This window comes from Scleropages formosus, chromosome 7, assembly GCF_900964775.1.
Source record: "Scleropages formosus chromosome 7, fSclFor1.1, whole genome shotgun sequence".
Classification (NCBI taxonomy): Eukaryota; Metazoa; Chordata; class Actinopteri; order Osteoglossiformes; family Osteoglossidae; genus Scleropages; species Scleropages formosus.
In genome coordinates, this window is record NC_041812.1 from 94637 (window position 1) to 109564 (window position 14928).

Sequence of the window (14928 nt, forward strand, 5' to 3'; positions counted from 1 at the left end):
GCACACATATCTTGCTAAGGGTATTACACATGAAGGTGGGATTTGAACCTGTGATCTACAGCACCGAAGGTAGCACTTCTAACCACTGTGATAGCAGCTGTACTACTTTACATCTATTAATTTTTACTGAATGCTTATCATTGTCAGGACCACAATGGTCCACAGCCTCTCCCAGAACCACTGGGTGCTACGATAGGAGAAGTACACTCTGGACGGGTTACCAGTCCTTCGCAGGGAAGTCACACAGGCAAACATTCACCTTCTGGGGTTAATTTAGTGTCACCAATCAACTTAAAATTTATTTCTTTGTACTGGGAGGAAATCAAAAACACCCAAAGCAAACCCATGCAAATGCAGGGAGGAGATATGAACTGCACACAGACTGAGCCAAATCCAAACTTAGAGCCAAACAGCCCAGGTGCTGAGAAGTAGCAGCACTACCCACTACACTGCCTTGCCACCCCAATTACTGTACATGAATGCTAAATAAAGACAGAAGAAACTGTAGCCCAGTCAAGTCTGTAAATCTTTCCGCTTCATTCATTACTTTATTAAGACATTAAATTCGTTGAGAAACGGGAAGGGAACAATCCTGGATTGAAAAGGCCTATTCATCAACTACATGAATTCAGCCTGCACTTAATTGATAATGCATCTCTTACATGTTTGTCCTCTTCTGTTACTTCAATGTGCTCGTTGTTACTGTCATTTTCCTTTCTTTTTAGCTACTTATGGAAAGGATTGGTAAATGTATTTAAAATGTTATATAAGTGTAAAGTTGTACATTACATTTTGGCGTTGGGATCCACTGGAAAATCTTGGATGTCCCTTAATAATAGATGACATACACTGTGATACTCTTTCAGCTAAAACAAAAGTATAAGAATGTCAATTTTACTGACAGAATCAACTCCCAAATCTTTCCTGCAATTAATAGCCCAACATACAGTATTAAAATGAGCAAAGTCAGCAGTTCCACTCAAATCTAATATACATTTATCAGATGCTTTTTTCCAAAGCGATGTACATCTCACAGAAAATACACACACAGTCTAAGGCTGCTTTCCCCAGGTGGGGTCGCAGTGGGGGGGGGGATGTGCCCCGAACAGGGCACCAGTCCACTGCAAGGCACCCAAGTTGGCTGCACCACCGTGCCCTCCCTTCATAGAATGTAGAATTTGTACATTACATTAGGAGAAAGAGAAACATAGTTGCAGATGTGTGATTCTTAAGTAAACCTAGTTTCTTTCCACTTGACGCACTGATGTTCATCGTTCGAGTAGGTGCATAAAACACAGGATAGATGAATCCTGATAACCTTTGTACAATTTTTTTTTTTTTTTAAAAGGTACACAAACAATTACGTACAATACAGGAGTAGTGGCTGTATAAAGGCTTATCTGAGGATGATCATAAAGTTACGGTGGATGAACATTTACACCTTACATGAGCTTGAGAGATCTTGGGCGAAGTTAGTCTGGAAAAGGTGAGTTTTCAGACCCTTCTTGGATGTAGACAGAGTTTCAGCAGTTCTGAGCAAGAAGGGAAGGTCATTCCACCACAACAGAGCCAGAACTGAGAACCTACGTGTGTTACCTTTCGTGTGTGGGACCACCAAGTGAGCAGAAGCTGACGAGCAAAGGGGTCTGGTTGAGTCTTGTAAATATCTGGGAGCAGTTCTATTGATGCTTTTGTAGGCAATAACCAGGGTCTTAAATTTGATCCGGATATTATAGGAGATATACCTATATTATAATATAGATAAGATATACCTATCTCTTCATGTGCCAAATAACTTTTTACTCAGAAAAGTCAACAAAATAATTTAATGTAGTTGTTTGAGTGTTGAGGAGGGGGTGTAGCGGTGCACTGGATTTGGCAAGGTCCTGCTCTCTGGCAGGTGTGGGGTTTGACTCCTGTTTGGGGTGCTTTGTGACAGACTGGCGTCCCGTCCTGGGTGTGTCCCCTCCCCCTCCAGCCTTGTGCCCTGTGTTGCCGGGTTAGGCTCCGGTTCGCAGAGACTCCGCTTGGGACAAGTGGTTTCAGACAGTGTGTGTGTGTGTTTTTACAGAAACAATGTAGTTGCTTTTACTCTTTTTACAGAACAATTTCAGTGTTCACTACTGTGTAACTTGAAAGAAGAACAACATTTTTACCTGTTTTGTGAACATCAAAGAGTAAGATGACTACTAAATACATTTTTTACACACACACACACGCACACACGCACACCGTCTGAACCACTTGTCCCATACAGGGTCGCGGGGAGCCAGAGCCTAACACAGCAACACTGGGCACAAGGCTGGAGGGGGAGGGGTCACACCCAGGACGGGATGCCAGTCCGTCACAAGGCACCCCAAGCAGGACTCGAACCCCAGACCCACCGGAGAGCAGGACCCGGTCCAACCCACTGCGCCACTGCGCCACTGCACCCCCTCTTAAATACATCTTAATTCAATTTAATTAAAGAAAACACAGCAGAATTCAAGGCAACTCAGACTAATGCCTTCATTTTAGCTACAAGACATCTAATAACATCAATGATCTGTGAACAGGACCCTATCAAAGAATATGCGTCATGGTCACACACACACACACACACACACACACACACACACACACACACACACACACACACACACACACACACACACACACACCTACCTCTAGGGGACAATAGCTGAGCAGAAACTCATGGTCCTGGTGGGGCTGCAGCAAACCTTCTCGTGGACTGACATCAAATGCACTGTCAGTGGTGACACAGTACTCAAAATGTGGGGTTTTTAATTGTTCTTCACTTAATAAGTGTCTTTCTAAGGTGGGCTGCATGACTTCCCAGCAGAATGGCAGCTCCAGGTGACTGAAAGAAAGGGACATAAAGTGAAAACACATCCAACTACTCTGTACATTTGATACTGTTACTATGAAAAAGCAACTATTCGTGGGAATCCTGTTATGAATATTCTACTGTTGAATTTTCAAAGATGCAAATCTCCCAGTTCATTTATTCATAAGTATTTTTGCCATGGGGGGTGCGGTGGCACGGTGGGTTGGACCAGGTCTTGCTCTCCAGTGGGTCTGAGGTTCGAGTCCCACTTGGGGTGCCTTGCGACGGACTGGCGTCCCGTCCTGGGTGTGTCCCCTCCCCCTCCGGCCTTACGTCCTGTGTTGCCGGGTAGGCTCCGGTTCCCCGTGACCCCGTATAGGACAAGCGGTTCTGAAAATGTGTGTGTGTGTGTGTATTTTTGCCATCATTCTATGTTCTAAAATTGCTGTTGTGAAAATTTCAGAGTTAAAAAAAAAGCCTGTGTTTCTACTTGCTGCCTTTAAAAAGCAGCAAAAACAAAAAGGGGGGTAAAGGAGCTGGAGGGAAAGGAGATGCAGAAGAAGAGGGGAAGAGTGGGGGGTGCAGTTTTACAGAATTTAATCCAGTGTTTTTTTCTTTATTTATTATAGTATGTAATCAAAGACTTTCACAGAAACAACCCAGCAAACATGTATACTATTACAGATCAGATGCCAATTGGGATGAATTTGCATTTTATGTCAATTTCCAGATCTCTTGTTTTATCTCAAACCAAATTAACAAATTAATTAAATTAGATTCATAACAATATGCTAATCATTTTTTCCATTGCACTGAGACAATGTGCACCAAGTCCATAAACATTAAATCTTTCTTTAACTATGAATTTTAATTTTTTCTTCTCACAAACACCTGACTAACAAATTTTTGAAGATACAAACATTTACACATTTTTTCTTTTTTTTTAAATTCCATTTATTTCACTCGTAAATGTAAAAAAATAAATAAATTACAGAGCGAAAAAAGCTTCAGTAAATGTGGTCATATAGAACAGAAAAGCTGATTTACACACACACACACACACACACATTTTCAGAACCGCTTGTCCCATACGGGGTCGCGGAGAACCGGAGCCTACCCGGCAACACAGGGCGTAAGGGGAAGGGGACACACCCAGGACGGGACGCCAGTCCATCACAAGGCACCCCAAGCGGGACTCGAACCCAAGACCCACCGGAAAGCAGGACTGTGGTCCAACCCACTGCGCCACCGCACCCCCACTCAAGCTGATTTACATAATTTAGAAAAGATGAATTTTAGAAAGGATATATTCTGTACTGTGGTGGAACTAAAATGTGCTTAGCCATGAAGTGTCTATGGGAAGACGAAGGGATGAGCCTCACGCATTATTCCTGATGACCAGTCGCTTCTGCAGCATACAGTAAGGGTTGGTGAGACCAAAGCGAACAAGGTGGTCCACTCTCATGTCACAAATCTCCCCAGGCAGATGGTAGTCCTCTCCATCACTCACAGAAACCAACTCGAGGGTCACAATTTCTCCTATGCCTAAAAACACACATGTAAATTAAGTTCTGTTCTAAACACAGCTCAGCTTCACCTTAGTGCTTTCCGAAAGCTGTCCCAAGTGGAAAGACGAAGAATTAAAAGAAGACTTCTGACTCAAAACGTACTCCATTTTTTTATGGAGACGTACCTGAAGGAACATGAAAACTGTGATTTAAGCAGCTCAACATCTCAATTCGTTTATTCATTTTTTTACACGAACACTGAGACGAACGCACAGAGATGAACAGGCAGCACTGCTTCCAGTAACAATGCGACCTGTTAGGCTTCCCAGCTATAAAAAGTATTAATGTAAAATGAACCTCAAATAAGACCCAACACTAAAACTATCATTTATCCCGAAAAAGGTTAGCATTACAATGTTTAAAATTCATTCAAAACCTACATTTAAATCTATTGAGGGGCTAAATTACAGATAAAAGAAACAGAAAAAAATAACAAAAGTTTTTATGGGAAGCAAAAATCATACCTTGAATAGTGATGTCTTTCACTTGACAGTTGTCACACACTATGCTGAAAACTTCAACAAAGCTCTTAGGCATTGCTGGGAAAAAAGCCACCTGGAGAAAAAAGGGAACATAAACCACTATTAATTCCTTAAAGTATAAATACATGTTAGTAATGGTTTTAAACAGAAATGATGATTATTATTACTACTATTATTACTATTATTACCATTATTTCATTTAGCTGACAAATTTCTTTAAAGCATTCAATTATTTACTCATTTATACAGCTCGGCAACATTTACTGGAGCAATTAAGAGTACATTTACTGTAGTCCTTAACATGTGAATTACGACAACCTGTACTTATAACAGCCATCCCATCAACCTCATTATATTATTTCTGCGTTGCAACTTTTGGTCATAAAGCCCAACAATGACTGTTCGGTCTGCTGTAATACAACATCCGCTGGCCACAGCACTGTATTTAAGTATTTCTTATTGAGTCAATTGCCTTTTTCAAAATGGCTAGCAAACAAAAATGTCAGTATTCTGGCGGTTCAGAAAGGAAAAAGAAAAAGTGAAAAATTAGTATTAGTATTATTATTAACTATTAGTAATATTAGTATTATTTCAATGTAAACATATGTGAAATTAGTGAAAAAATTTAAGAAAGTCCTATTATACAGCATACCATTCATTTATGTTGGTGGTGGTTGGTGTCAGTTGTTTAAAGTGTTTATGTTTATGGCTTATATAACAGTATTAGGGGGTTTGCCACCTACAACAATTTTGATCTGAATCCCATCATAAGTCAAGGACCATCTATAAGTAATTTGCTCAAAGGCACTACGCCAGAAGCAGGGATTTGCTCTTGGGTCCTTAGATTACAGGTGATGGTTCTAACCACTGATACACCAGGTACATTTTACTGGACTTGACAGACTTTGACTGAGGTGTTATTTCAACTATGCAAAAAATGCACAACGGCTATTAAAACAGCACAATTTTTAACACGTAATTGTAAAACTGCTACATGGTGACAAACCTCCAACACTGTAGCTTCGCCAGGCAGCAGGTCAAAGAGCGAGGGACTGATTCTGAATGGCGGCTGCTCTGTGTAGCTGGAGATCACCACAGACTGTAAGGACAAATCAGAAATGATACCCTATAATTGAGCACCGGTCAGCTTCTTGTTCAGCTCAACTGAAGCATTACATATTCTAATTCAGCTGTGAAGCAAAAAAATCACAGTGATTGAATACGAAAAACAGATTTCACATTTTTTTTTTGTTGTATATTTGGTTATTTACAGTATTAACAAACAAATACATCCATTAGTCCCATAATGATCTTAAATAAAAACATGACACCATTAGGAAAATTCCCATTCTGAAGGGGTTCAGTTGTTACTGGACAAAAAATATCAAAAATTCATTAAAAATACCTAAATAAAAATATTTTTATGGATGACAATGACAATAAAAACACCAAAACATTTTGTGATATTTGACTCGCTGAGATTTTCAACATAATAGGATACATGAGAAATGAAATTAAAAGACACAAGTTATATGTCACTAATTTGTTGTTTAGCTGTTTTTTTTTTTTTTTATCCGAAGAAACTTACAGCATTGGACCCATTTACACATCTGGGTATTTCTAACAGAGTAATGAAAGGAAAGTGCCTTAACCAGAGGACACTAAACCGAAAATCTGCAGTGGGGCTCAAACTAGAAAGTGTCATATTAAGAATTTGTATACCTTAAGAATAATTAGTTGGAAATGTAACACTCACTGGTCAATACACCTCAGCTTAAAAATATGGTGTGTTAGTGTGTGTCATGTGCTGTGTAAAAAATACCTGTTTGGACATACTTTTGATAACTCAGGTGGAAATGTATACAACTTTTTTTACCCGAAAATTTGAGGCTGGCCACAACTTCTTTGGTATGATGCAAAAAGTCCCATTGCTGAGACCCTCATTGCGGCATTGGAATTCCACAATCTTTACTCCACCCACCAAACAGTATCCACAGTCTAAAATCCTGGCCACTGAAAAGTCAGTCAGAGACATTTGATCCAAAGCAAATTACACACATTGCAGTTTAACGATGCAAAGACAGAACATGTGTCATTTTCATATTTTAAATATATACCCCTAATCACAGCTCTTATTTTATTGAAATGGAGCTTCACAAAAACACAAAAAACAATTAGGTTGACATCCATGAGAGTTTCCTCAGAGCAAGAGTATATCTGCATGCAAATATAAAACAGATTGAGGCTATGAGCTTCCAGAACTGCAGACACTGACCCTGCCAACTCCATGCTGCTATGATACAGGGCAAATGGTGACCAGTTTTTTTGTTTATGCGTGATGTTGTCCCCCCCTGCAGAGGGGGAAACATGGGTAGGATAAAAGCACAGGACAGAGGGTGTCATCACCCACATGGTCTGTAGCCACTGATACCTGGACCCCCATAAGATTATTTTTCTCCCGCTTGTTGTGACTAGAAGTTTTTATTTTCCTCCCCTCAGCTGCCAGCGTGGCTTACTTGTCCCACTCAGCAATATGTTATCTCTTTTTCTGTCCTCCTTATATTTATTTTTTCAGTGGTCTGCATTACTCTGCTGTCCATTAAAATAAACCAGACTTAAGGATCCCTGGTCACACTGTAAAGCAATTTATCATGCACATTTCAACATGTTCAACATCCTCCGATACAATGTTAATGTTTTAGCATATGCTTGACAGTCTCCCTTGAATACACTACACTGTAGTGCCAACCACCTGTGCCATCATCTGCCCAACCTCCCATGCATATAGTGCTGCATGAAAGTATGTGAACCCCTTGTATCCCTTAGTTTTACCGCAAAACCATTTTTTAATCAGAAGAGGTCTTTCTCATGAGACATAATAGGTTTGTAATTACCAATTCCAACTGTTGCTTTAGAGGAAATTGTACATGTAGCAGAAAAATGGTAGTAGTGTAGATGTAAAACCCCTGTAAATGAACTAAGTACCTACTGTACATAGTAGATAAGTAGAATGAGGTGTATAAATGATAAACATTTTATAAGTTTAAGATTTAACATTTAGATTTTGCAATTGTATTTTAATATTTTATACAAGAATAATGACTATCCCTATAAGGTCCACATACTTTCAAACAGCACTGTACATCCATGCACTAACTTGTAATGTGTCTGGAAAGCGCTTAACCCCATTTCATGAAGTTATAGCAGGCTCAACAACTTTGCTGAAAAGCATGGAAAGTATATCAAACATCTGCTCAAACACACAACCAGCTGAATTCTTCTAACTCCAGAAAGTTATTGTTCTTGATTACAAATTACACAAATTTAAACAAATCAGAATTTTTCAAAATTAATTCATTTAATAATTGCATCCGCTATCTGTTATTTTTGCTATAAGGCCTTTCTCAGAAACAAATTAGGTACAGATAACAATAGATGAGTGTATTAAGTATGAAAAGTTTTCTGGCAAAACAAGTATGTTTGGAATGGAAAAAAGATGGTGTAACTCACGAGTCAGTATAGGAGGAGGTCGCCAGGCCTCAATGGGAACAATGAGGGGGTATGGGGCCAGAGTCTCTACCAAGAGAATGTCTTCAAAGTTGCTCAGAGAGTCAGGAGTAAAGTACACTTTGTATTGGCAGCTCATGCCAGGAGCAACCATACCCCCCTCACCTGGGAACTTACCTGGAACAAAACATTATTGGCATTTAATACATTCAATTCAATTTTTAATTCAATTTATTTTTAGAGAGTGCTCTTGTCACATTGTGACACAGAGCGCTGAACAAAGGCAAAAGAGCAAAGAAACAAATACTGGCATAATCTGGCATATTTAGGAACTGAGAGAAAATTCAGAATGGATCTATTTTATGAAAAACTGTGCAATCATATATACCTAACCAAAAGCAATCAGCTCTGCATTTAGTACATTTAATCAATATAACTTCTGACATTTGAGTGCACCCAGGAAACCTATGCAATAATTGTATAAAATGAATAGAAGATTCCAAGCAAACCACTGAGAAATGTCCTACATTTCTGGAGTTGCTGCAAAAGAGCAAGGATTCTCATACTTTTTACTGATAATATATATGAGACATTTCTACTTCATGCAGTCTTCCTATATACAGCTTTTCTTGATGCTTTGGATTATTATGTGATTATGTGTTTGGTTTGTTAGTGAATTGCTTATAACCAAAGCTGTAAAAACAAAGTTTTGGGCGACAAAAGCAGGAATCAGAATGCAACATCAAACTAAATTTTAAGAAAAACAGAAAAGAACTGCTAGTTTTAATGCCAAAATTTTTCTTTTATTCTTCTTTTCTTTTGAAAAAACTTCCTCTCAAACAATCATGTTTGAAAATTTCACTGAGAATGAAAAAGCTGTTCAAGGGATTAAAGGAACCAAACTGAAGTTTCATAATGCTCAGTATAATAGGAGCTGTAAACCTTAATCAAATATGGGAAATAAAAAAATAACTGAAAAACAAATATTTAAACCCATACAGTGCATTACATCACCAGAACGGGACATGTCGATGCACACATATGAATCAATTTGTCTCATTCCATCATATGAACCAGTAAACATCACAGGAGTAGTTGCATAAAGGCTTTTCCATGATTAAAGAATTTTTTCTTTAAAAAATCATTAACAATAAAAACTCATTTATTGCGGACAAGATCTTGATACTGAAAATGATGGCAGGAGATCACTCACCCAGGGTGATGGAGAAGTGCGGTGTGGCAGGGGGGATGACCCGTACATGATGGCTGGAGGCTGTCATGTTCTGCAGCTGCACTGCACACTAAAAAAAATCCAGTGTAGATCAGTTCAGGGTATACAGGTGATTGGGGTAAGGGCTGGTTATTCAAATACACATCATTACAACTAGTGTGTGTGAATAATAATAATAATAATAATAATAATAATAATAATAATAATAACAACAACAACAACAACAACAACAATAATACACACACATACACACATTTTCTGAACCACTTGTCCTATGCGGGGTCGCGGGGAGCCGGAGCCTACCCGGCAACACAGGGCGTAAGGCCGGAGGGGACACACCCAGGACGGGACGCCAGTCCGCCGCAAGGCACCCCAAGCGGGACACGAACCCCAGACCCACTGGAAAGCAGGACCCGGTCCAACCCACAGCGCCACCGCGCCCCCCTTGATAATAATAATAATAATAATAATAATAATAATAATAATAATAATGTAAAATTGTTACTAAATCTAAAATGCCCAGGAGGGGTGGGCAACCACTGGCTCTTGGACCCCTTTTTTTCTCCTTTAACTTTTAATTGGGAGTTTTTGTTCCTTTCCTCTGTGGCCAGTAGTCATAATTATAGCTCTACAGAAGTACTGGATTATGGTAGTCATTAGTCAACTGTGTTCTTTGTTTCTTATATGATCTATTTGTTTGTTTTTTTTTTTTGCCTTAGTGTGTGTGTGTGTGTGTGTGTGTGCCTGTGTTAAAGCTCTCTGTGTCACTGCGTGAGAAGAGCGCTCTATAAAAATAAATTGAATTGAATTGAAAAACATTCAGTCAGGCAGCTAACTACATCACGTGTAACCCAGTAATGTCGTTAATGCTATGATGGTTGATAAAAAGCATTCTATTCATACATATATGAGCTAAAGGAAGAGCTGCACAGTGAATTCTAATTGTGTAAACATAATAAGAGTGTACCTCATACACCTGTCCCACTTTGTAATCTGAGAACAAGACGAAGGCTGGATTGGCCAGAAAGACGGGAACAGGTTCATTCATAATGCTGTGTGTTAAATGCATAGGTTTTATCTTCACACTGCAAAAAGAAAAAAGCTCTGTTGACTCAGATGGTATGGTCCAAGCTGAAAAATAAAAATACCACTCATTTGCTCCTTTGCCCACTGAACAGAACATTGAAATATTCTTGTAGTGTATGGCAAATGTAAACAGACAAATAGGTTTTAAAAGTTGAAAGCCCTGTTTGTGCCATCCAAACAATACATTTAGAATTTGCATTATGCCATAATGTGCTTAATATTCAGCTACATTATACTATTTGACTAAAATAAAGGCAAGTTGGGTTTGGAATGTATTGGCAGACAGTCAAGTACAAACTGAATAGCTACGCAGAATAAAATGGCACCGCTTAAGAAACACACCTCTCCTTAACCTGAACTTTCTTCCTGGGTGTGATGAGCGACTGGCCCCAAGAGCAGGTCAAAGAGGGCAGGAAGTAATGGCTGTTCAGAAAGTCGCGTTGCTCCATGAACTTGTGCGCTGTAGCATTCTCTCGGGTCAGGAGACTCTCGCTGAGCTTTGGGAACTGTGCTGGTCTGAACACCTGTATGTATCACCCAAGCCCAGCCCAAAGTTATAGAGACAGCAGTAAGTGGACATTTCAGTTTCTCATGAAAATTAGCTCTAGATCACATGAAACATACAGAATGTGACAAAACACATTTTTTAAAATGCTCCATCGCGGACCTGAAGGAAGATTGCTTTATCAGACCAATGAGCCAAAATAGTTCAACTACTACTGTATGTCATTTTTCCTTCTTGTGTGTTTGCTTTCATTTGTCAAAAGATGAAGATAGTTTATCAAAAGTTTTACTCATTTACTTTATACTTACATTGAAACTATGCTTATCATAGTGAGGTGAGTGCACGTGTGCTAACTGAGTCATACACAAATGCAAAATGTACACACCACAGTGCAAAGAGCATTAAACTACAGGATAAGTCAAAAGTCTGGAACCACTCAAATATTTTAAAGATGCCTAATGTTGGACTGATCTAACTGATTTTACATTAGACCAATAGGTGTGACTCAATGCAACTCAATAATTCCAAATGGAAATGTGACCACTGTTATCATGTTTTAAATTTTGAAAGACATCCAGTGGTGAATTCCATTTTTTGCTGTCTTTACTGGTTATGAAACATGACCTGTCTCAATGCAGACATTAAGCAACAAAGCTAAGACTGACAAAGGCAGAAACAGACCATTTCACAGAATGTGTTCAATGTACTGTCCATTTTGAGCAAAGGCTATTGATTAGATCAATCCAACAGTAGGAGTCAAAGATATTTGTGCAGTTCCAGATGTTTGACTTACCCTGTAAATAAAGGAACATGAATCTGAGCAATCTCTGCAGACATAAAAATCTGAAAAATTAAACTTGTACAGAATGCCACCATAAATACACAGAGATATGATACTGATTTTGATTAATAATAAGAAGACTCACTTCTTTGGGTGCGTTCTTACATAGGGTGCTCAACTCTGGAGGAGGTGGCATTTTCAAGCTTTCCCCAAATTCCGGTATGCTTGGTATGGTCCTGTCTGGGAGCAGGATTAGGGTACTGTCATCATTCTGAGGCTGGCTGCAGATGCAATTATTTTGAGCAATTGTTTGATTGTTTAATTGATGAGATTTTCTTACATTTTCTAACAGTTCTCAGTGATGAAAAAACTACACATCTGATAATACTAAATTAACAAATAATCTCTGAACTGCAACATGAACTGCAACTCAAAACATACAACTTTTAAACTATGCCTGGGAACAAAAAAAACACAAGGTCAGTATTAATATGGTCCTCATATCAAATTGTGCTTTCTAAGAAATCCATGCACACCCCGCATAAATGTACGAAAAATGTACTAAACCAAGACTTGAATGATCTTCATTTTACAAGAACAACAGTGGAAGAGTGGTATATTTCTCTATTTACTATTTCCATATTTGTACATTTGCAAGATTTGAGAACTAAAGCATAACAGTGAGTGAAGATTGAGTCACGTGTTAAGATTATAATTATTCTCATTAGAAATAAAGGAAAGAAAGGTAGCCCCCAAGTGTTACTTTGCTTACTAAGTGCATGCGAGGCTGAGTGGTTCAGCCGCAAAGATTTCAGCATCTTGGTTGATGCCAAAATACACACACACACACACACACACACAGATTCAGAACCACTTGTCCCATACGGGGTCACAGGGAACCAGAGCCTACCCGGTAACACAGGGCATAAGGCCGGAGGGGGAGGGGACACACCCAGAATGGGACGCCAGTCCACCACAAGGCACCCCAAGCAGGACTCGAACCCCAGACCCACCAGAGAGCAGGACCCGGTCCAACCCACTGCGCCACTGCGCCACCGCACCCCCTCTGATGCCAAAACATTCACAACTAAAGCCTGCAGCCCTGCATGCACTTAGTAACCAAATTATATTGTTGATATCCTTCTGACAAGCCTTACCAAATGAGAGTGCAGCAAGATCATAATGTTACGACGGCAAGTGGTGTAATATCAAACATTCCAAATTTGTATCTAAATGGCTCACCGTTCATGTTTCGTACAGCTTTAAGCTCTAGGTCATGTATTCCATTTTTTTAACAGGGAGTAAGTAAAAAGTGTTTTCTTTCCAACGGTGACACAAACCAGATTCTAAGTGTAGTACATAAAATGCATGATATGCTTTCACAACCCCTTAAATGCCAAAACATTCACTCTAATATCTTTCTTTCCCTGCCAGCCCTGCACACCATAACAGGATTAGTTACATTCCCTTTATCACATTTGTATGGTTTTGCTGGCACCTTTTAAAAAAAGCCACATAGTTTCATATAAACCATACAGACATGTCATAGTTTTATTTTCCAATTATTCGAACACTTATATTATATTTGGTGAAGAACAACCGAGTTTAGAGCATTCACTCAAGCACTGCAAATACACCTTGCAGAAATGGTAAGTTGTGTACCTGGATGTGGGCTCCGCTGATAAGTCTCTCCTAATTCATTCAGTACCCCGGTACGAGTGTACTGCTCTGTGGGTGGAGGACGGATGATGTGTTTTTCCATGTCTTCATCTCTCATCTCCCTCCTGTATTCTGACTTGACCTGAATATAGACATTAACCCATGAAAAGGTCTTCATTATAATTAACTTGCAGCTCAGCAGACTTTTCTTTAAATGAAATTTTACGTAAATTGAGTTACATTTGCTTCAGCAGGTGGGTAGATCCCACTTATTCAGTTTTCCAATTACAGACTGAGTTTCAGATGAAAAGGTTTAATGCAATGCATGGGCAAAGAGGATTCAAATAAGGATGTATAAGCATAATTTTTAAGAAAATCCTTAAGAAAAATCTTTAACCACACATGCAAACTGTTTTAAATTGTACATTAACTTGTAGGAAGTATCACACTAGTACTGATTACTACAACTAGTACTGACTCCCCAGCCCCAAGCAGTACCAGAAACAAATTGCTTGGTTTTGAGTGATAACATTACATTCTTGCAGTGTCCATAGCAACAACATAGCACAAAAAGAAATTTGTTTGATGATGTCATTCAAGAGCTTTGTTCTTCCTACAGTTTCAGTCAAACTGCTGTCTGGGGCTTGAACGGCCTACTGTTACATAACCTCATTACACCATGTAACCACTATGTCACGTAACAGTGCAGCCATTCAGAGCGTAACCTGGTTGGACCTGCTGCCACAACACAGAATGTACTGTAACAACCCCGTTACTGTGTTTGAGCGGGAAATGTGTTAATTGTAATTGGTTAGCTTTTGGTGACTTACGGGGAATATAACGGGGTGACTACGTCTGCCTGCGGGGAAAGAGAAGGCAGAACCTGGGGAGGCTGGCTAGAAGCGCAGGTCCTGGAGGAAACGGGGTCCTCGGATCGAGAGCATTATTTCCCTGTGTGCCGGTGTTCAAATAAGCGTTTGAAATAAATGCTGGATCTGCTTCCTTCTTCACCCCATCCAAACCCATGACGCTGTGCGCCACAGTACATTCAGTCCAGACACACACAAGCTGGTATTTTTCACCAGAGCAACTTACAATTATCCACCCATTTATACAACTGCGAATTTATTTATTTTTATACTCAACTAACTTCAGATTAAGCACCTTGCTCAAGGGTACAGGTGCAGGTGCAGGTGCAGGTGAGACTCAAACCCACAATATTTCTGGGGTCCATAGCATAGACAGCAGCGCTAACCACTACAGTACCAGTTGCAGACGCACG

At 39.5% G+C, this 14928-nt stretch overlaps 1 protein-coding gene across 6 annotated transcripts in view; it reads right to left on the bottom strand.

Annotated features, from left to right (window-relative positions):
- The window catches only part of dlec1 (DLEC1 cilia and flagella associated protein), a 36661-nt gene that overhangs the window by 21045 nt on the left and 688 nt on the right, over positions 1–14928 (bottom strand). For 5 of the 6 annotated variants that reach the window (XM_018751523.2, XM_018751522.2, XM_018751520.2 and 2 more), the window contains exons 4-15: positions 13650–13788; positions 12133–12227; positions 11044–11225; positions 10583–10700; positions 9598–9685; positions 8388–8561; positions 6754–6890; positions 5884–5976; positions 4860–4950; positions 4210–4372; positions 2665–2860; positions 790–866 (exon numbers count right to left, since the gene is read on the bottom strand). In XM_018751523.2, the coding sequence (XP_018607039.1) occupies positions 790–866; positions 2665–2860; positions 4210–4372; positions 4860–4950; positions 5884–5976; positions 6754–6890; positions 8388–8561; positions 9598–9685; positions 10583–10700; positions 11044–11225; positions 12133–12227; positions 13650–13788 (1553 nt within the window). The remainder of the gene's footprint in view (positions 1–789; positions 867–2664; positions 2861–4209; positions 4373–4859; positions 4951–5883; positions 5977–6753; positions 6891–8387; positions 8562–9597; positions 9686–10582; positions 10701–11043; positions 11226–12132; positions 12228–13649; positions 13789–14928) is intronic. The other variant, XM_018751524.2, reaches the window with a different exon arrangement.